The following is a 23,570-nucleotide window of genomic DNA, read 5'->3' as shown; positions in this document are numbered from 1 at the left end:
AGTCACACCATCTTGATGAAAAACCAAAACCATATGCTAACAAATGCAAAGTAAATCAATGCGTTGAAGCTTTCCCATTTTTTTTCTTTAAAGCTGAACTCTGAGCAGATTTTAAAAACAAAAATAAATTTAGTTCTGTATTTAATTTGGCATAAACCATTTATATTTCTTCTGTATTTTTAGCTTTTTCAGCATCATAATAAAGCATTGAGATGGGAAACTACTAATAAATGTTTAAAATTGAGTATATAGTGCTCTGGCTTATTTACTAATTATATTCCTTAGGTTATCATGGTGACTGGAGATCATCCAATCACAGCAAAGGCAATTGCCAAGGGAGTGGGCATCATCTCAGAGGGTAATGAAACAGTGGAGGACATTGCAGCCAGACTCAACATCCCCGTCTCCCAGGTTAATCCCAGGTATGGAAAAAATACGCAACCAGCCAAGGTAAAGAGATAAAGAAAAAAACATGAGATAGCATGATAGGTAACAAAACGGAAACTAGAACTGTCAAAAAATCCCGCCCAACCTCTCAAAAGAACAAACTTGCCGACCAGGCTTTTTCTGGCACTTTTTGTTTACACGTTTAAATCAGTATTTTTTGCTAAAAAATTACTTAAAATCCCAAACATTATACTTTTTATTTTTTAGCAGCCACCCTAGGGAATAAAATGACGATCATTGCAAGTTTTTATCTCACACGGTATTTGCGCAGTGGTTTTGCAAACACAATTTTTGGGGGAAAAAATACACTTTAATGAATTAAAAAACAAAACCCAATATTTACTCCAATGTTTTTGTATAATGTGAAAGATGATGTTACGCCAAGTAAATAGATACCTAACATGTCATGCTTTAAAATTACGCACACTCGTGGAAACTACGGTACTTAAAAAATCTCCACGAGGACGCTTTAAACGCCTTTACAGGTTACCTGTTTAGTGTTACAGAGGAGGTCTAGTGCTATAATTATTGCTCTCGCTCTAATGTTCGCAGTGATACCTCATATGTGTGGTGTGAATACAGTTTACATATGTGTGCACTTCTGCTCTCGAGCACGGAGGGATGAGGGCGTTTTATTTTTAATCTTTTTCTTATTTATTTTACTTTTTGTGGCTGCCATTTTGTTGGAATTCCACATATTAACTGATTTACATAAACAATTGCAAGAGACATTAAAGTGGTTGTAAACTCTGTTACACCACTTGTACCTACAGATAAGCCTATAATAAGCATTACTTGTAGGTACTGTAAATATCTCCAAAACTTGCACTGTTTAGGAGATATTCCCTATATGTGCTGCTGCCGACATCATCGGTGCATGCGCACTGAAGAAACGGCCCGCTGGTGCCGTTTTTTCAGGACCCGTGCTGTGACATCATCACGGCGCTGGCCAATCGCAGTGCCAGAACCGGCAAACCCGGAAGTAACTCCGGTGAAGGATGTCGGCCGTGGGAGCAGAGTGCGGGCGGCACTTCAGGGCATCTTTCTAAGGTAAGTATGTTATAATGAGCTAGTATGCGATGTCTTGCAGGTTTTTTTTTTTTTGTGTGTGTGTGTGTGTGTGTGTGTGGGGGGGGGGGGGGGGGGCGGTCTTTTTTTCGGAGGTTTACAACCTCTTTAATTTCTGTTATTTTGGAACACCTTATCAGCTTGACTCTAAAATGCCTTGTTGTAGAATGCAGAGATTAATTACTTGCCGACCAGCCGCCGTCGTTAGCTGTTCTCTGTAGCTGCATAGTGGCTTGCACAGGCATAGTTGCGCGCTCGCTGCACACTGCGGCAGCGTGCCCGTAGGTCGGGCGGACTCTATGTCCACCAGCAACCTGCGATCGCCTAGTAGAGAGGCAGAACAGGGATCTGCCAGTGTAAACAAGCGGATCCCCGTTCTGACAGGGGACATGTCAGAGATCTACTATTCCCAGTGATCGGCAACCCATCCCCCTTACAGTTAGAACACGCTGAGGGAACACAGTTAACCCCTTGATCGCCCTCTAGTGTTAACACCTTCCCTGCCTGGGTCATTTATACATTGATCAGTGCATTTTTATAGCACTGATCAATGTAATAATGTCACTGGTCCCCAAAAAGTGTAATTTGGGGTCAGATTTGTCCACTACAATGTCTCAGTCCCGCTAAAAACCGCAGATCGCCATTACTAGTAAAAACAATAAAAAAATAAAATAAAAGGCCCTAAATCTATCCCATAGTTTGTAGATGCGATAACTTTTGCGCAAACCAATCAACATACACCTAAAAACCAAATCAAATACCACCATAAGAAAGCTCTATTTGTGGGAAAAAAAGACGTAAATTTTGTTTGGGTACAACGTCGCACGACCGTGCAATTGTCAGTTAAAGCGACACAGTGCTGTATTTCGCAAAAATTGGCCTGGTCATTAAGGGGGCAAATCCTTCCGGTCCTTAAGTGGTTAACTTGTCTCTATACATTGCAAAAGACAATCGGAGGAGATGGAGCAACAACAATTTATTCTGTTAACATCTTTCCACAATATCATTCTAGCACACAAACTTTTTATTATATATAGAACCGAACAATTGCATATGAACACTTTGTCATGTATTTGAATCAATTCAGAAGCATATAAAACATATTTGCATTTAAGCATTTTGTAATGTAATTTAACCAATATTGAAGCATATAAGAATTATTTTTCTTTATCACTGATAATGTTTGTGTTACGTTTATAAATTATTTGTCAGTTGTGGTTAGTATAAGCATTAGAGAGGTTGGACACATACACCCTTAGATTCCAACTCTCACTTTTAACCATATTGTTCAGAACTCTAGTTTTTATATATTTATATAATTTATTTTATATGAATACTGTGTATTTTTATTTATATATATATATATTAATATAATATACACAGTATCTCACAAAATTAAGTACACCCCTCACATTTTGTAAATGTTTTTATTAATGTGACAACACTGAAGAAATTTATATAAAATATACTGTATATATATTTTTTATTTGATATGTATATGTACAGTATATCTATATATTTTATATATATATATATATTAGTATGAGTACACCCCTCACATGTTTGTAAATATTTTATTACAACTTTTCATGTGACAACACTGAAGAAATGACACTTTGCTACAATGCAGTAGAAGTAGTGAGTGTACAGCTTGTATAACGGTGTAAATTTGCTGCCCCCCTCAAAATAACTCAACACACAGCCATTAATGTCTAAACTCCTGGCAGCAAAAGTGAGTACACCCCTAAGTGAAAATGTCCAAATTGGGCCCAATTAGCCATTTTCCCTCCCCGGTGTCATGTGACTCGTTAGTGTTACAAGGTCTCAGGTGTGAATGGGGAGCAGGTGTGTTAAATTCGGTGTTATCGCTCTCACTCTCTCATACTGGTGACTGGAAGTTCAACATGGCACTTCATGGCAAAGAACTCTCTAAAGGATCTGAAAAAAAGAATTGTTGCTCTACATAAAGATGGCCTAGGCTATAAGAAGATTGCCAAGACCCTGAAACTGAGCTGCAGCATGGTGGCCAAAACCATACAGCGGTTTAACAGGACAAGTTCCACTCAGAACAGGCCTCAACCAAAAAATTTGAGTGCACATGCTCAGAGTCCTATCCAGAGGTTGTCTTTGGGAAATAGACGTATGAGTGCTGCCAGCATTGCTGCAGAGGTTGAAGGGGTGGGGGGTCAGCCTGTCAGTGCTCAGACCATACACCGCACACTGCATCAAATGGTCTGCATAGCTGTCGTCCCAGAAGGAAGCCTCTTCTAAAGATGAGGCACAAGAAAGCCCGCAAACAGTTTGCTGAAGACAAGCAGACGAAGGACATGGATTACTGGAACCACGTCCTGTGGTCTGATGAGACCAAGATAAACTTATTTGGTTCAGATGGTGTCAAGCGTGTGTGGTGGCAACCAGGTGAGGAGTACAAAGAAAAGTTTGTCTTGCCTACAGTCAAGCACGGTGGTTGGAGTGTTATGGTCTGGGGCTGCATGAGTGCTGCCGGTGTCTTGCCGAGAAAGTTCCCCCGGCGGATAAGGACCCCCCTGTACTGCGCAGGCGCAGCGCTTGTGCAGTACGAACGACTAGGAGCCGCTGAAAATAGCCAAAGCTGAGAAACTTCAATCAGCTGTACACTGCGCCTGCGCCCTAGGTCCAGGTTCAAGCCCCACCATCCAAGTGGACCTAGAGGGAGAATAAAAAAGTGCCGAGCGAAGCGAGGCCATGCCCAAAGCGTGGCGAGCGAAGCGAGCCCGCGAGGGGCCCTCTTACAGGCGCCGTGTACAGCTGATTTGTATTCTTTTTGGCTTTGGATATTTCCGCCGGCTCCTACTGCGCAAGCGCTGCACCTGCACAGTAGAGGGGGGTCCTTATCCGCCAAGGGGAACTTTCTCGGCAGAACACCGGCACTGGAGAGCTACAGGGGAACCATGAATGCCAACATGCACTGTGGCATACTGAAGCAGAGTATGATCCCCTCCCTTCGGAGACTGGGCCACATGGCAGTATTCCAACATGATAACGACCCCAAACACACCTCCAAGATCACCACTGCCTTGCTAAAGAAGCTGAGGGTAAAGGTGATGAGTGGCCAAGCATGTCTCCAGACCTAAACCCTATTGAGCATCTGTGGGGCATCCTCAAACGCAAGGTGGAGGAGCGCAAGGTCTCTAACATCCACCAGCTCTGTGATGTCATCATGGAGGAGTGGAAGAGGACTCCAGTGGCAACCTGTGAATCTCTGGTGAACTTCATGCCCAAGAGAGTTAAGGCAGCGCTGGAAAATAATGGTGGCCACACAAAATATTGACACTTTGGGCCCAATTTGGACATTTTCACTTAGGGGTTTATTCACGTTTGTTTTAGACATTAATGGCTGTGTGTTGAGTTATTTTGAGGAGACAGCAAATTTACACTGTTATACAAGCTGTACACTCACTACTTTACATTGTAGCAAAGACTCATTTCTTTAGTGTTGTCACATGAAAAGATATAATAAACTATTTACAACAGGGGTGTACTCACTTTCATGAGATACTGTGTGTATGTGTATATAAGTACACCTATTTAGTACCAAATAAGACTCTCTTTAGCCTTTAGTCTTCCTTGCAAAATGAAGTGAACAAGATGCTAAGCATGTTGCTTAGGGGTATACAGTAAGTCCATCGCCCTTACTAAACCACCGACTCAGGAAGCATCCGTGGATTGTCCTGTATACATTTACTATACAGTATGTCCAAAGGTCAATAAAAACTTGACCATCACACCTAGTCTATAGCCATAAGTATGTGGACACCCGTCCACATTTTGAGGTATTGTCAGTTAAGGGTATTGATAATGCTACAGCATACAATTCATGCACTTCCAGTCTTGTAGCAGCAGTTGAGGAAAGCCATTTTCTTTCCTATCAAGACTGTGCTCCTGTGTGCAAAGCCAGCTCCATAAAGGAATGGTTTGATGTGTTTGGTGTGAGGGAACTTGAGTGGCTTGCACAGAGCCCTGATCTCAAGCCTCAAATGGAATGCTGATTATAAACCAGGTCTTCTTGTCCAACATCAATACCTGGTGTTACAAATGCTCTTTTGGCTGAATGGGTACAAATTCCCCCAGACACATCAAAATCTTGTGAAAAGCCTTCCCAGAAGGGTGCAATATGTTAAAGCTGCAAACGAGAAGAGGGTAACGCCATAATAATATCCATGGTTTTGGAATAGAATGTCTAACAAGCTTATATAGGTGTGATGGTCTGGTGTTTGCAAAATTCTGACCATATAGTGTACCTACCAACTGTTCTTCATATGTAATCCAATGGACACAGAGAAAAGCACCTACTGTCTTTATAGTCATGATTAGTTATAGCTCAGCAATTTTTAATTTCTTACTAGGGATGCCAAGGCTTGTGTAATCCATGGCACAGACCTGAAGGACATGAGCAGCGAATATATGGATGAGATTCTTCAGAACCACACAGAGATCGTCTTTGCCCGCACATCCCCTCAGCAGAAGCTGATCATTGTGGAAGGATGCCAGAGACAGGTGAGACCATTGTCATTCAATATACACCAATATGTGGAAGGGCATGATTTACTATTATGACATAATTAGACTTGGTGCTTAATATGACAACCTACAGCTCCACCATCCCTTTACGTTTCAAAAGCTATTGGAAACTATCTCACCAAAGTCTAAACTACTATTGGTGGGGATTTTATAGTATGAATGTATTGTCTGGGAAAGGTGGTGAGCCAATCTCTTGAAGGAGGGTGGTAATATTGTCAAGACAAGTACACAGGGTACCATTGCCATGGTTGCAAGGAAGATATTATTTTTTTTGGCTGCAGGATAAAACAGGTTTTTTTTAATAGCGCTAACTATACTGTTGTTGTAGTCATTATTTGTTATATCTATTCTTAAATTGGAAGTGTTCCTTTAATTCTTTTGATTGACACCCTAGTGTTCTCCCAATTTAGGGCGCTATTGTAGCTGTGACTGGTGATGGTGTGAATGACTCTCCTGCCCTGAAGAAGGCCGACATTGGGGTGGCTATGGGCATTGCTGGCTCTGATGTCTCAAAACAGGCTGCTGACATGATTCTTCTGGATGATAACTTTGCTTCAATCGTCACTGGTGTCGAGGAGGGTAAGGGGCCACTTTGTAATATATAGGCTACACTCTATATGAATATAGACTGCCACTTGTGTAACACTTTTAAATCATCAACAGGTCGCCTTATCTTTGACAACCTGAAGAAGTCAATTGCCTACACCCTGACCAGTAACATTCCAGAGATCACCCCCTTCCTGCTCTTCATTATGGCCAACATCCCCCTGCCTCTGGGAACCATCACCATCCTGTGCATTGATCTGGGCACTGACATGGTGAGTAGGTCATGGTGGCTCATTGGTGAAAGTGAGAGAAAAGAATATTTGGTATCCAGAGCAATTAAAGAGATTCCAGAACAGGTTAGAACCAGGATGGCTACCAGGTTCAGTCCATCCAATAACCCAGTATATGCAAGCTATTGACAGTATGCCAAGCCTAAAGAAAAGAGGGATGTCCATTAGTATTGCTCCATAAAGGAATCCTACCATGAGAGAAAAATAAAGGCTTCCATTGGTGACCTTTCCTGCTGAAAATGCTCATTGTCTTGTTGCCATGGCTCTGGCTTCAATACTCTGAGTTACTGACCCAGAACAGGTATGCCAATAAGGACTTTCCTCCAGCTCTTCCGACTTGTCGATTAGTTTCCAGGTCAGCGACTCACAAAGTATTATAATCAAAGGGCCAGCCAGGCAATTTGAATAAGGAGTCCAGCAATGGCTGCCCACGCTTTTTGCACAAATGCACTTCAAAGCAGACCCATATTTAAAGTAAACCTGTCAGAACCATAATGGTACTGAACAGGCTGCAGCAGCACATTGGTGTCTAAGCATACCTTTTGATGACCCTATAGATCCCAGGGTAACCTGAATATTGGGAACCTGTGACCTACCATTTTCTTCATAGATGCTTTTCATTGTGAGCAGTGCTGGGACAAGGTCATCTAGAGCCCAGGGCGAACATACCAAATTGTGCCCCCCCCCCCCCAAGATGTATGAGCATCATGTGTCAGCAACCCCCCCAAGCACTAATCTGCATGCTTATGCCCTAAGCATGAGTTCCCCCTCCTCCAAATGCAAATCCTCCTACTGAGATCCCTTTACCAGCACAAAATTTTGCCCCTTCCACAGCTCAAATCCTCTCAATCCCCATATGCCCCCAGCAAAAATACCCCCCCAAATAACCCCCCCCTCCCCCCTAGTACAAATCATCTTCCCCTCCAATTTCCCCTCTGAGCACAAACAAAAATCCTCCCCCACCCCAAATTCTCCCCAATCTACCACCCTAACACAAATTCCCTCAAATTTCCTTTTATAGCACAATTACCCCAATCATTCCTACTAGCACAAATCCCCCCCCCCCCCCCCCCCAAAAAAAAATACCCCTCTTAGCAGAAATCCCCTCCTCCCCCTACCGTATTACCTTTTCTAGCACAAACCCCCAAAATTCACAGAATCACCACCCTGCCTCCCCCAAACCTCTTTGTAAATATACACATATGCTAGCGCTCAGGATATCGGTAAAAAGAAACAATTAAAAATGGGCACAATGGATAAAAGTAGATAAGTCCAGGTATAGGGATTTAGAAAAAGTCCAGGTAGATTTGAGACAATCTGTCTTTAAAGGTGGATGTTTGTAACATCTCAGGGATAAAACCAGCACTGAGGGCACAGCTTTTCACATGCGCGAAGCCAGCTCTGGTAGACAAGAAAAAAAAGCAGAAAAGTGCCTCTGAGTGCAAGGTTTAATGTGTACAATAATATGTTATCCAACACTTACATAGAAGTAAGGGATGACAAGCTCATGGAAGGTAAAATCTCCAACGTCTCTGGCGTGTCCTGTATGAGCGGAGTGTCCAGCTGCAGTAACCTCAGTGTCCCTGGAGGAAGCCGGCTAATCCTTTCGGTGGCTGAAGGAGATGGAGGTATTCCGCTCTGTGAGCAACCCCGTGAGCATGTGACTTCACCGGAGTATGGGAGAAACACAACGCGTTTCAGAGCATGCGCGAGACTCACACGGAGCATGCGCGCTCCTTTCTCAAGTGTACAGGGAAAAGTAAGGAACAAACTTTAAATGCTCTGAAGTATGAGGAAATCAATTGGCCGGTTAGCATAATTTTAACCACTAGCTTGCCAATACATAGTTGAACTATGAAATTAATGTCATTGATTGAAAGTATTTATAAAATTATACATGATTTGTAAGCTAATAATTGAGATAAATATTTTCATAAGATCTATCTAATATAATAGGTTTTTTTTAAAAAAACATGGGGGGAAAGATATTAGGTTTATTTAATGAACACATAATTAATGATTTAAAAAGTGGGCTTATTTCAATATTGGTGGTACAAAATGGCAGGTAATATATGCCCATATATACTTGGGATTAGAGCGATGTCAGTATACACAGAGAATTTGGGTGGTAACTGGTAAGTGGAAAATTAGTTTAAAAATGTATAAAAATTATATAAAATTTAATTTTTACAAATTTTTACTGATTTTTTTTTTAAACTAATTTTCCACTTACCACCCAAATTCTCTGTGTATATTGACATCGCTCTAATTCCAAGTATATATGGGCATATATTACCTGCCATTTTGTACCACCAATATTGAAATAAGCCCACTTTTTTAATCACGTGTTCATTAAATAAACCTAAAATCTTTCCCCCCATGTTTTAAAAAAACTTATTATATTATATAGATCTTATGAAAATATTTATCTCAATTATTAGCTTACAAATCATATATATTTTATAAAATTCTTTCAATCAATGGCATTCATTTTATAGTTCAACTTGTGTATTGGCAAGCTAGTGGTTAAAATTACACTAAACAGCCAATCGATTTCCTCTTACTTCAGAGCATTTAAAGTTTGTTCCTTCCCTCTCCCTGTACACTTGAAAAAGGAGCACGCATGCTCCGTGCGAGTCTTGCGTATGGTCTGAAAAGGGTTGTGTTTCTCCCATACTCCGGTGACCTCACACGCTCACGGGCTTGCTCACAGAGCGGAATACCTCCATCTCCAGCCACCGAGAGGATTAGCCGGCTTCCTCCAGGGGCATTGCAGTTACCACAGCTGGACACTCCGCTCATACAGGACATGCCAGAGACATTGGAGACCGATCTAGGAGATTTCACCTTCCATGAGCTTGTCATCCCTTACTTCTATGTACATGTTGGATAACATAATATTGTACACATTAAAGCTTGCATTCAGAGGCACTTTTCTGCTTTTTTTCTTGGCCAACCTCTTTGTGCTGCCCCCCCCCCAACTCACATGATACCACAGTGCCCAGGGCAGCTGTCCCTCCTGCCCACCCCTTGTCCCGGCCCTGATTGTGAGGTCAATAGGCACATGCCTGTTGGGGAGGGTTTGCAGCTGAACTGCATACACTACCAGACAATGTTAAAACTGGCATGTAACAGTGGCTGGTTTTAGGGTACCAGATATGTCACCTAAAGGAACGGACTGCCTGTTCACTATTATTATGGTAATTCCAGCCTTTCTTTAAAAATAGTGAGATTGATTTTAACAATCCAAATGCATTGTATAAGATGAGGGTAATTAGAGTTTGCAGAATGTACCTTTTTGAGAAGAAATACATCTGTTATCCAGTCACATGGCCAGTACTTAAGCATTGGTCACTGCAGTTATTTTTAGGCAAAGCTTAAGATTGATTAGCTATGTTTGACTGTCAGTTCTTCAAAAGCCTTTAGCACAGGGGTGTCAAACTCAATCTCGTTGCGGGCCGCATCAGCATTATGGTTGCCCTTTAAAGGGCCGGTTGTATCTGTAAGACTATATATATATAAATGTATATTAAATAATTGCATCTGCATTGGATTATTATTGGTTTTAGTAATAACTTAAGACTTAGGGTGTGAAGGGCAGGTGCAGACAGGCACCGAGCCAACTTAAACTCCTGTAGCAGGTGATGTAAGTCTGAAAAGGAGGGTCACACACTGCTGGTATTGTCCTGCCATGGTGTTCTGTCCGGGCAGTCTCCGATAACATTTCTTGTGGATACCAGTGGTGTCCTTTTCAACTGGAATAGAATTGTATTATTCTCATAATAAATCTAAGCAGAGCACCTCACCCCCCCCCTATCTCAAATGTCAAGAGCCCCCCCATAATCAGAAGTCAAAGTCCACTCTCCTTACATCACAGTGTACTCCTTACCTTGTGCTGTTGCCGGGAAGAAGCTGGGGACGGAGCTAGAAAGTAGAAAGTGCCGGGTCTGGAGGAGGACTAGGGGAGTCTGCTGAATGCTGAGACCAGAGGAGGCGGGGACAGGGGGTGCCGTAGCTGCACAGGGGACCTGGATCTGTAGGGGGGGCCCTCTCTTTTCTGCTTCTGACTGCTGATACAGGGGGTCAGAGATGAGTCTTGGAGAAGTGCAAGATCTGGCAGAGAGCAGAGAAGTTATGTCCTCCTCTCTGCTGCCAACTGCTGAGACAAGGGGTGGTGGGGGTGGGGGGTGCCACAGCTGCAGGAGAGGTGCAAGGGCTACATTAAATGGCAGGCCACCTGTTTTGATCCCGATTACTGGAGGTACAGGAGAGAGGAACCAGCAACATACACAGGACAACATAAAGAGTTCAAATGACATGGACTATCCGAATGATACACATTTGGTTAAACAATGGCAGATTGAGTGTCTCCCCATTCCTTTTGGTCTAATCTGGAGCTCATTATGTATGGTCAAATTGATGCATGGTCTGACCAAGTTGTTTTGAATACATCTTACATTGCAATGCACCATATTCAATAAGGCTTGTATAAACTCTTTCTCCAGGTTCCTGCTATTTCCCTGGCCTATGAAGCAGCTGAGAGCGACATTATGAAAAGACAGCCAAGAAATCCCCGTACAGACAAACTGGTGAACGAAAGATTAATCAGCATGGCGTACGGGCAGATTGGTGAGGCCTCATCTCAGATTGTTGCCAAAATTGTATCTCGTAAGGTGATTTTCTTTGATTGACACCTGTAACTATGTTTCCACCACTTTTAGGTATGATTCAGGCTCTTGGTGGCTTTTTCTCCTATTTCGTCATCCTGGCAGAAAATGGCTTCTTGCCATCTCACTTGGTGGGCATTCGGCTAAACTGGGATGACAGGACGTGTAATGACCTGGAAGACAGCTATGGCCAGCAGTGGGTGAGTTGTGAGCTCTTTCCTAAGAAGTTATGGGTATTGCCAAGTCTTAAATAAAATTTACGTATGGCCTATACTAACATTATAGTTTCTAGTGGAAGGTCAGTTTGGATTTGTATCTATACCTAATGGACTTTTGCCTTTGCAGAGGAACTCAGCATGGGCCCAAAACACCCATTTTAAACTTTCATGCAATAATTACAGACCCTTTAATGGGCACTTAGCGGTCTATGGGCCATCAGAATGTCAAGCACCCAACCTGTTGGGAGGGAAAGTTATATGTCCACCACACCCCATAACTAAACTTAGACTACTGTAAAACATATGGATTTAGTGGCTTATCTGTGCCATGCCACTTTTTGGTCATATATGATGCTGAATTTTATTTATTTTTTTAGACTAGAGGAGGGTATAGGAGAATATTAAGAGAAACTATCATGGCTTTTGGTAATTTTATTTTCAATAATAAAAAAATAAACTATTTTTGGTACAAAAAAAATAAAAATAAAAAAACTGTAAAAATCTGTGAACATATGGTAGGGAAAGAGGGGCAGGGATAATTTAAGTGACCCTGTAGCTAAAAATAAACTGCCAAAAAAAAAAAACTTGCCTACAAAAGAATGTGAATACTTACCTCTCCTGCTGTCAACAGTGCCAAATGTTGATGAGGAATCATTCCCCAAAGTCTGCTGGGAAACCAATAACTCTGGGAGTGTCGATCTCCTGTGTCCACAGCAGCACTCAGTAGTTCCTCCGGTTGACTCCCACATCACTGTTTTTTCCTATAGTGCTGTGGAGGTCAGTGGGAGGAACCATAGAACACAGCGGGGGGGACACGGGTGATTGACACTCTTGAAAGTGTTGGTTTTCCAGCAGATTTTGGGGGACAATTCCTCATCATCAAAGCTATGTTTACTAGCATGGAAAGCAGAGGGGGTACATTTTTTTTTTTATTCTTATTTTTCAGGGAGTTTCATGTTTGCAATAGGGTTGCATTAAGTCAACTAAGGTTAGCTAAAGATTATTCATAGGTCAAAAAGGTATGACTTTACAGGTTTGCTGCATTTAGAAGCGGAACACCCCGTCCCCAAAAAAATTAAGTCAGCAGCTACAAATACTGTAGCTGCTGACTTTTACTATTCGGGTATATACCTGTCCAGGCATCCAACGGTGTCCTCACCCCGAGCCAATTCTTGAATCGGCTGTCATGGGAGGCTGCCACAGCAATCTTGGCGAAGAGAAACTGACAGTTAAGCTTTGCGCGTGCGCAAATCACGCTGTGATTTTTCAATGGGGGGGGGAGAAGGGGGCCCGAACCTCTGGCGCACTTCGCCACAGCTAAGTGAGCCAGAAGTGGGAGCGGATATCTGTCAAAACCGGGTACCTGCTCCCCAAAATGTGGCAGCGGAGGAGGCAGACAAGTGGAGCTTCCCCTTTTGGGTGGAACTCCGCTTTAACCAGCATATTACAGGACAAGCCTTGTGATCTGTTTTAGACAATTACAATATAACAAAATAGTTACATTGTTTCTATTACTGACATAAACAACAAGCTGTTACAGTGATCAGTAAAGTAGGTAGCTACTGCAGAGGCAGCGGATAAGGGTGTACACATGCTGCAGCTACGGTGCTTTGCAGCCGCAGCAGAAGTTATACTACATGTCAGTTTTGGTGGGCGCTACTGACTGCCATTCATGACTCATCCATGTGAATGGAGCTGCTTTGCCCTGAAACTGCATGCAATGCACGTGGTTAGAGGGCACTTATGCAGGGTCCAAGGGGTTAAAGTAGGCAATGAGAAGGTGATACAACGCCTCCTCACGGCCTGTCAAAAGCTCTCGGCACGGCAGGGGTGTCTTGTAGGATGTAATAGGGGATGGCTTTACTAAAGTCCTTCCGGGCATACCCAATATGTCCTTGCTCACAAGTCAAATTTACTTTGTAATGCTAAACATAACTGAAAAAAATTATGTATATACGTCTGTTAGAATCCCACTGGGGACCAACATTATTATATTGTAATACTTTTTCCCTTCTCTGTGCTTTAGACATACGAGCAGCGCAAGATTGTGGAATTCACTTGTCACACTGCCTTCTTCGTCAGTATTGTGGTTGTACAATGGGCCGATGTCATCATCTGTAAGACTAGGAGAAACTCAGTATTCCAGCAGGGCATGAAGTAAGGGAACACTCGTGAACATTACCCATTCTCTGTAGCATGCTAATACAAGGCCATCCAGTGCCCAGAGCAAAGATGCTGGGACTGTACTTCTACTGTTGGGTGGACAGTAGTAGTAGCCTCAGTCAAGTGCCCCACTGCCACTCTGTAAGGTGCCAAAATTGTGGGAGCAGAACCAGTCCAGGACACGGTTGTCTGCCTGGTGGGCACCAGGGCAGGACATTAGCAGGTCAGAGAGTAGACGTGGTGGTGCTGCACCCCCACCACCACCACATAAAAACACTGTGCCTGGGGCATCTGGCCCTTCTGCACACCCCTCATCCTGGCCCTGCTCAATTTTTGTTAAGAAAAAACACCTGCTTGCATCTGTAGATAATGAGACATGGCTTTGTACAGCCGTGGGCAAAGGATTCGAAAATGACGCAAATATTAATTTTCATAAAGTCTGCTGCTTCAGTGTTTTTTTTTCATCTCTTCTCAGATGTTACTATGGTATACTGAAGTATAATTACAAGCATTTCATAAGTGTTAAAGGCTTTTATTAACAATTACATTAAGTTTATGCAAGTCTATATTTGTAGTGTTGACCCTTCTATTTCAAGACCTTTGCAATTCGCCCTGACATGCTGTCAATCAATTTCTGGGCCACATCCTGACTGATGGGAGCCCCTTCTTGCATAATGAATGCTTGGAGTTTGTCAGCATTTGTGGGGTTTTTCTTTTTGTTCATCCACCTCTTAAGAATTGACCACAAGTTCTCAATGGGATTAAGGTCTGGGGAGTTTCCTGGCCATGGACCGAAAATTTCTATGTTTTGTTCCCCAAGCTGCTTAGTTATCCCTTTTGCCTTATGGCAAGGTGCTCCATCATGCTGGAAATGGCATTGTTTGTCACCAAGCTGTTCTTGCATGGTTGGAAGAAGTTGCTTTCGGAGGATGTTTTTGTAACATTCTTTATTTATGGCTGTTATTAGGCAAAATTGTGAGTGAGCCCACTCCCTCGGCTGAGAAGCAACCCCACATATGAATGATGTCACGATGCATTACTGTTGGTACTGCACAGGACTTATGGTAGCGCTCACCTTTTCTTCCCCGGAGAAGGTTTTTTTCCAGATGCCCCAAACAACTGGAAAGGGGATTCATCGGAGAAAATGACTTTACCCCAGTCCTCAGCAGTCCAATCCCTGTACCTTTTTCAGAAAATCAGTCTGTTCCTGATGATTTTCCTGGAGAGAAGTGGCTTCTTTGCTGCCCTTGTTGACACCAGGTCGTCCTCCAGAAGTCTTCGCCTTACTGTGCGTGCCGATGTACTCACACCTGCCTGCTGCCATTCCTGAGCAATCTCTGCACTGGTGGTGCCGCCGATCCCGCAGCTGAATCAACTGTAGGAGACAGTCCTGGCGCTTGCTGGACTTTCTCGGGCACCCTGAAGTCTTCTTCACAAATGCAGTGGATATGTTTTCTAGGGGATGAAGTATATTTTCATGGCAAAGAGAGGGACATTGCAATTCATCTGATCACTCTTCATAACATTCTGGAGAATATGCAAATTGCCATCATAAAAACTGAGGCAGCAGACTTGGTGAAAATTAATATTTGTGTCATTCTCAAAACTTTTGGCCATGGCTGTAGTGCAGTCGTTGGATGGACCTATTAGACATGGTCGTTCGTAATGTAGTAAAAAAAATTCAACCCCCCACCACCACCATCTTTTTAGATGTGCTGCTTTCTACCTCAACATCTTATCAGAGATTGAAATTTAAGGGCAGGAAAGTTGGGGATGCCTTCATTTCATGTTCTATGTAGATTTCAATTAATTACAAAAGCTGGGGAATGAGGACTTTGGGAAGGTCTGCACTGTATATAGTGTACTGTCACCACGGTTACAAGAAAAATTTGACAGTTTTATTGGGCAGATTTACAGAAACATAACTGGCTGTAGACTAAAAGGAAAATGTGGTTTGTGTAGCATTTAAATACATTAATTATTATTAGGAAAAGTTGAGTTAATAGATTGTATATACAGTATCTACTATCTTGATAACTCTGAGCTTTTATTTGTCATTGCAGGAATAAAATCCTAATTTTCGGTCTTTTCGAAGAAACCGCATTAGCAGCTTTCTTGTCGTATTGCCCTGGAATGGACATTGCACTGAGAATGTACCCACTAAAGTAAGTCTGTTGTGTGGCCAGGTTTAGTTTTGATGGGTGTGTGACCATAAAGGAAACCGTCATGGAAGATATCTGCTGGCTTCAATGAAAAATAGGATTTTTTTCATCATACTTTACCTGTAAAATCCTTTTCTTTTTCATACATCATGGGAAACAGAGTTAGGCTAATATTCATTACCTGCTGGGTTATACTTCATCTCCAGGTGAATGGACACTGGTAGACCAAAGGTCTTTAGACAGGAAGTGATCCCCTATATAACCCCTCCCATACAGGAAGTACTTCAGTTTTGTAGTAAGCACTGAATCCTCAAAAAAGAGGGGAGGGATCTCTGTGTCCCATGATGTACTCAAAGAAAAGGGTTTTATAGGTAAGTATGACGAAAAAAATCCTATTTTCTTTTTCATACATCATGGCACACAGAAATAGGCTAATATTCATTACCTGCTGGGACGTCCCAGAGCAATAGCCTTGAGGGGAGGGAGACACCCTGCCAAACAATAGCCATCAGACCTTATACGGCAGCCCGCAGTACACTGCGGCCAAAAGCCGAATCCTCCGCTGCTCGAACATCCACTTGATAACATTTTGTGAACGTATGCACTGAAGACCAGATAGCAGCCTTACAAATATGAGCCACAGATACCTGATGGGGAAAAGCCCAGGAGGTTCCTACACCCCTGGTAGAATGAGCTCTTACCCTAAAGGGAGGAGCTTTACGTTTCAGACCATAGGCCTGAATGACCGTTTGACAGACCCAATTAGCAATGGAAGCTGCCTGCCCCTTCTTGGGTCCTTTTGGTAAAACAAAAAAAAGGAGTCTGATCCTCGGATCTCCGCAGATCTAGACAAATAAACCTTGACTGCCCGGACAATGTCCAAAGACTTCTCTCTTCTGTCGAACGAGGCAGAGAGAAAAAAGAAGGCAAAATAATGTCCTAATTTAAATGAAAGGCCGACACCACTTTTGGCAAAAAGGATGGAACAGGTTGTAACATGACCCTGTCGTGGTGAAGGATCAAGTACGATTCCCTTCGACACCCTTCTAGCCAAGGTGATAGCCATCAGGAAGGCTAGCTTGCGTGACAGCAAGTCTAATACAACTTCCTTGATAGGTTCAAATGGTTGTTTCTGTAACGCAGACAGCACCAAGTTCAAGTCCCAGGGACACATAGGTGACCTAATGAGGGGAAGCAAGCAATTTGCCCCCTGCATAAAGGTTTGGACCAGTGAATAGGAGGCTAAAGGCCTTTGGAAGAATTCTAATAGGGCCGAAACTTGACCTCTGATGGTACTCAAAGCCAATTTGATTTCCACAGCTGACTGTAGAAAAGAGAGAATTCTCCCAATCACTTATTTCCGAGGATGCCATTTTTTGGCTTCATACCAAGCAATATAAGTTTTCCAGACCTTACGATAGATCTTCCTAGTGACAGCTTTTCTAGCATTCACTAGGGTAGACACCACTGGTCCCAAGATGTCATGGTCCTTTAACACCCTGGCTTCAATAGCCATGCCGTCATATTTTGCCGTCAACAGTTGGCTGAATAGCTGAACTGGCCAAAGAAAAGGAAGCCATTAACAAGGACTCCAATTTCTTGTCAACAGGGTCTTTCAAGCCCTGTGCGTTATCTACCGGACAAGTTAAGTTCTTGTTTAAGGAAGAGACTGCTGCATCTACGGCTGGCATACTCCCTTTTTTAACGAACTTTTCATCCATGGGATATAAAAAGGGAAAACCTCTCTAGAGGAACAAAATCCTGTCCGCATACACCGCCTGTTCCAGCAGGGGGTAAACCTGTGCGGCCTGAAGAGGCCTCAGGGATTCCAAGAGGACCAGGGGGGCTCAGTCACCTGTGCAAGAGGCAACTTAAAGGCAGAACAAACCATTTGGGTCAGAGTCAGGATGAAAAACCTCTGCGACTGAGAGGCAGACATCAACTGGATATCTTCTTGTCCAGATTGCTCCGAAACAGACTCATCCGCCAGGCCCTCCACAGAATCCTGAGCTTTTAGCTCTTCCCCATTCTCAACCCATTCCTGCTCCAAACTAGGAGGCTCCAGGGAGGAGGATCTATCGCGCTTCTTGCCACCCTGCGGGATGGAGGCAATCTGTCTGAAGTTGTCCCAAGCAGCTGCGAATGGGACAGTCCCCATCCCGCAGCTACATGTATACAAAGGGACTGGGATGCTAGTGACATTATTGACCTAATATGACCATATTAAGTTAATGACTTATGGCCATATTAGGTCAAAGATGTCCCCAGCATCCCAGACTCATTGTGTAAGTGTGCCTGTGGGATGGGGAATGCCCCGGCCACAGCTGATTGGGCCGGTACTGACAGCTTCCTTCTGGGTTGATCGAACATAGGTTTGGACCATACCTAGGCTAATCCTTACTCAATGAAGTCATGGAATGCTATAAAAACTTGACAGAAGTATTTACTCTTCCCAGTCTATCCAAAACAAAAAAAAGAAAATTTTGGTTGGAGTTGGGCTTTAACTGTAGTTCAAGTTTATTGCAGAATCATAGAGCAAAAATAACAAATTCCTTTGAGCTAGAAAAGGAAAATGTTTAAAATCAGTGGCGTCACTATGGAGGTGTGGACCGCTCCCAGGTGACACCCTCCAGAGGGGTGACATTAGTGGCGTATCATCCCTGTGTCCTGTCACATTCTGCTCACATGGAGTGCCACAACAAAGGGAATGACATCTCACACCATGGGGGTCCCTGAAGTGTACAGGGCCAGCAGCTTTGGGGACTTTTTTTTTGTAAGTGTGAACACAGGCAGCAGCCACTGCATTTTCCAATGCCTAGTTCATAGACCCAGCCACAGCCACTGAAGTGGCAGAGTGATCTGACTGCACCCAGTGAGCTCCGCCCCACACTCCATAAATTGCAAGGGTAGAGAGAGAGAGAGAGAGAGACAGGCAGGCACAAACAGAGGAATGAATTGTATGCAGCCTGTTGTTCTGACGAAGTGAGCTTCAGATTCAGGTGTACGGTACCTGGTGGCCCCGATTCAGGTGTACGGTACCTGGTGGCCCCACTGAGTGGCGCACACAAGTTTTTATTTTTTTGGTAAGAGAGACCCCCCCCCCCTGCCAGCCCAGACACCACTCCAGCCAGCCCGGGTGTAGAGAGTGGCAGTGACTGCCACACTACACCTGGGCTAGGCTTTTCTTGTCAAAGGACCCAGGTATTCCCACAGCCTGAGTGGAGTGACGCACGTGTTGCTTTGGCAAAAGACCCCCCCCCAGGCCCAGTCGTATATAATGGCGTGGGAGCAGTACCTGGTCCTGGCCTTGCTGAGAGGAGTGGCACACACAATTGTTTTTTGTTGGTCTCTCTTACCAAAGAAACACGTGCGCCACTGCACTCAGCAGGGCCAGGTCCCACTGCCATGCCCAATGTTTAGCGCAATTTAAACCACACCCCACTTTTCATCATGGCGGGGAGGGGGTAACACCATGTTTTACCGCACCAGATGACACACCAACCCTAGTGAGGCCACTGTTTAAAATGAGATTGGGTTATTAAGCTGCCTTTTATTTCATCATCTAGGCCCAGCTGGTGGTTCTGTGCCTTCCCATACAGCTTCCTCATCTTTATATATGATGAGATCCGAAAACTTATCCTTAGGCGACACCCAGGAGGTAAGTCAGTGCTGCATGAAGGCCGAGTTGTGTGTTTACATTGTATATATAGGCCGTCAATTACAGCAGCCAATCCTGTTATCTATATGATAGTTTTTAAGCAGACATTGTAAAACTTGTCACCCAAACTATGTGTACATAAAATAGAATGACAAATATATTTTGTATGCTACTGGCATATGTACTCAGCCTGTCCTGATATCTGCCTATCATAATTATCTGCCTAGAAGCACTCATTTAGGACCTATTGCGTTGCACAGTTCTTTTAAGCCTAACACTGTACATACTGGAGGAGAGAGAGCACAGATATGGCCTTATCCATGTGCTGCCACCTCTCTGGCCAAAGTTCAGGTGTTTCCAATAAAGGGCACTAAAAAAATGCTAAGGCATGCAAAGACATTGTAGATAACTATGTGCATCCAACAGTTTGGGGAAGACTCTTTTCTGTTCCAGCCCCTGTTCACAAAGCCATCTCCATAAGGGTCCTTTCACACTGGGGCGGTTTGCAGGCGCTATTGCGTTAATAATAGCGCCTGCAAACCGACCCAAAACAGCCGCTGCTTTAATTCCAGTGTGAAAGCCCCGAGGGCTTTCACACTGGAGCGATGCACTGGCAGGACGGTAAAAAAAGTCCTGCCAGCAGCATCTTCAGAGCGGTGAAAGAGCGGAGTGTAAATCAATGGGACGGCGCGGCTATACCGCCGGCAAAGCGCCTCTGCAGAGGCGCTTTGCGGTGGTTTTAACCCTTTCTCGGCCGCTAGCAGGGGGGTAAAACCCCCCCGCTAGCGGCCGCATACCGACTGTAAAGCGCCGCTTACAATAGCGGCGCTTTACCGCCGACAACGCCCCTGCCCCAGTGTGAAAGGGCTCTAAAAGCATGGTTGGATAAGTTTGGCGAGGAGGAACTCATGTGGCCCACCCAGCTCTAAAGTTAACCCTACTGAACAATTTTGGAATGAATAGGAAAACTGATTGCAAGCCAGGTCTTCTCATCCAACCTCAGTACTTGGCCTCACAAATGTTCCTTTAACTGAATACCCACAAAACCCCACAGATACACTTTTCTTGTGGAAAGCCTTCTCAAAAAGAGTGGAGGCTCTTAAAGCAACAAAGTGAAGGGCCAATGCTATACTAATACCCATGGTTCTGGAATGGGATAGCCAACAATCTCATATATGTGTAATGGTCAGGGGTCCACAAACATTTGGCCATATAGTGTAAATGTGGAACATATAACTGCAATAATCTTTGGTGTCCCACTTTAAAGCCAGGATTTCATGGCAGCCATGCACATGACTAAATACCTTGGCATCTGGTCAACTCTGATGGAAATGTATCTCTCCCTGTGTGTTAAATAAACTGATTAGTGATCTTTATTTGCTTTTTCTTTTACAGGTTGGGTAGAAAAAGAATCTTATTATTAAATTCACCGAGAAACATCTCCCAGACCTGGACCCTCTCCAACCTCCGAATCCCCCTCCCCTTTGAATCAAACAAAACAAAAACGAAGAAAAAAGACAACAAGAACATAATTGAAAAAAACACACAAAAAAAAAAAACAAAAAAAAAAAGGGAAACAAACCCCAAAATAAAACAGCAACAAGCTCCACCGGATTCTAAAAATTACAAAAGGCGCCATAACTCCCACCTGCCAAGCCTTCTGTTCCAGATTCCATGTTGGTTTTTTTCAAGTCATTTCTCTCCCCCACTTTTTTTTCTGTAAAATTATAAATATATATATAAATATATATTATATATAAATATAAATAGAACCAGGATTTTCTTTTCTTTTTTTATTATTTGCTTCTATAATGTTTTATTATAAAGGAGGGGGAGAGAGAGGATTGTAACAGAGAAGGAGATCGAGTGGAGGGTCTAAAAATTTTGGATGGAGAATAATACGGATTTTAAGCTCTTCACTCTTGGGAAATCTGGTATTGGAGTGCCAGGACAAAGAATGGGAAGGAAAAGTGGAGAAACCACTGAATTAGGGGGGGAGGGCTGAACAAACTCTCTTCCTAACAACCTCTATGCTGCCAAAGGCTTCTGAACACACCGCTCTACGTACATATACCAGTAATGTGCTGCTTCATCAGCTATAGGGTTAATCCGGGGATTTGCGAGGGCACCGGTACTGTGGTCATATGACACCTCATGAACAATGTCTGGTGTACAGCGTAGGGTCTTTACGGGGGCATTATTAGGGCCCTTTGACTTCTAGAGAGACCCAAAGAGTCTCATATCGAAGTCTCATCTGTGTAATAAATACCCCCTTCACCCAACCACCCCACTTAATATTCCTCCATATCTGATGTACTCGGTCTTTATGAGCGTGAAAGGTTCATGTATTTTGTCTCTGTTATTAGGAGGGGGTGAGAGCTAAACGTCCTGATGTCTGTGTATTAGAAGGGGGTGATAGGTACCTTGTCCTGATGTCTGTGTAATAGGAGGGAATGGTGAATGTGTGTCTCATTGTGATCACAGGGTGGAGGTACAGATCGACGTATGTTAGATGAAAGGGTTGGGGGTCTGTTTGAAAGGGTAAAGTAGCCAGGCCTAGAGCTATGGGATGGACAGTAGCTTTGATAGCTACTCAAGGAGTAAGAACCAGAGACTGAGTAGTTACAGGAGAGGAGCAAAGACATAAGCTAAAGCAGTGTCAATGGGCAGTTGGGAACATGGGTACATAGTGACACCCAGATATTAGGAGCACAAAAACGGAAATGGTATAGGGCTGGTTCACTCATGTCTACAGCTCCAACTTATCCTTTGTCATGGTTATGTAAAAAGAACAAAAAAATTGGTTGACAAATGCATAAAGGAGCAACATTCTGTCTTCACTAAGCCCAAAGTGCTTTCAATAAAATATGACTGGGTGGACGGGTTGCAGACAGACGTGTACAACTTGCCTTGTTTTGGAAGCCTATTTGAGACAAGCGGCACTTGCGTGGCCACAGGTGATTGGTGTAAGGGAGGAAAAAAAACAACACAGCGCTAATAGATGAATGATGCTGTAAAGGTGGTGGAGAGGGAGTAGCTGAGAGCCAGCAAGCAATAAAAAGAGGGCACAGAATGGGTGATATGAAACGGAGAGGTGTGTCTGTGGACCAGAGCTGGATGTTGATAGGTTGAAGAGTGACCCTGGTACCTCTTAATAAGTGGAGGGGTTGAGTGCAGTTTGTGTCTGTTATGTGTCTCCACCCCCCCTCTTGCATTAGTTTTTGTCAGGTTGTCAGACTTTTTTTATCTTGTGTTTTCCTGCCATTTTCTGTGATTTACAAAAATAAATAATAAATAAAAAATACCCCAAAAAACGGCAAACTGTCTGATTTCTGGTTTTGGATGAACGAAAAGGTATGGGTACCATAATGATCTTTTGACAGGTACAGCTACTGCTAATAGAGACAGGACTAGACAAATACCAATAGGACTCAAATAGGACTCAATGGACAGTTTGTTCAAAGTAAAGCAGCCTATAGTGGTGGAAGAAGCTTGCTCGATTCACCCATCAACACATTCAGTGTTGATGGGGGAATCCATCCCACATTGCTATTGTGTTCTGCTGGCTGGGGGGGGGGGGGGGGGGGGGGGGGGGCGCTGGTAGCCTTTTGTGCTGGCAGAACACCATAATCACTGCTAGAACTTATAGCCAGACGATCGAGGGGTTGACTTCAGTACAACCAGTATGCCCATAGATGGGATTGAATCTCGGCTGGTCCCTGCTGAACCAGCCGAGATTTGACCCAGCTGGCCAGCTTAAAGGATAAGTTACCTTTACAAAAATAAATAAA

At 43.5% G+C, this 23,570-nt stretch overlaps 1 protein-coding gene across 1 annotated transcript in view; it reads left to right on the top strand.

Annotated features, from left to right (window-relative positions):
• ATP1A3 (ATPase Na+/K+ transporting subunit alpha 3) overlaps window positions 1–23,100 on the top strand; it is a 106,326-nt gene extending 83,226 nt beyond the window's left edge. The window contains exons 14-23 of the mRNA XM_073602010.1: window positions 286–422; window positions 5,901–6,051; window positions 6,486–6,654; window positions 6,739–6,893; window positions 11,417–11,540; window positions 11,633–11,778; window positions 13,823–13,953; window positions 16,023–16,124; window positions 19,688–19,779; window positions 21,175–23,100. Of these exons, the coding sequence (XP_073458111.1) occupies window positions 286–422; window positions 5,901–6,051; window positions 6,486–6,654; window positions 6,739–6,893; window positions 11,417–11,540; window positions 11,633–11,778; window positions 13,823–13,953; window positions 16,023–16,124; window positions 19,688–19,779; window positions 21,175–21,203 (1,236 nt within the window). The 3' untranslated portion in view covers window positions 21,204–23,100. The remainder of the gene's footprint in view (window positions 1–285; window positions 423–5,900; window positions 6,052–6,485; window positions 6,655–6,738; window positions 6,894–11,416; window positions 11,541–11,632; window positions 11,779–13,822; window positions 13,954–16,022; window positions 16,125–19,687; window positions 19,780–21,174) is intronic.
• The last annotated feature ends 470 nt before the right edge of the window (window positions 23,101–23,570 follow it).

This window comes from Aquarana catesbeiana, linkage group LG10, assembly GCF_042186555.1.
Source record: "Aquarana catesbeiana isolate 2022-GZ linkage group LG10, ASM4218655v1, whole genome shotgun sequence".
NCBI classification, from domain to species: Eukaryota; Metazoa; Chordata; class Amphibia; order Anura; family Ranidae; genus Aquarana; species Aquarana catesbeiana.
This window is presented reverse-complemented; position numbering and strand designations above follow the sequence as displayed.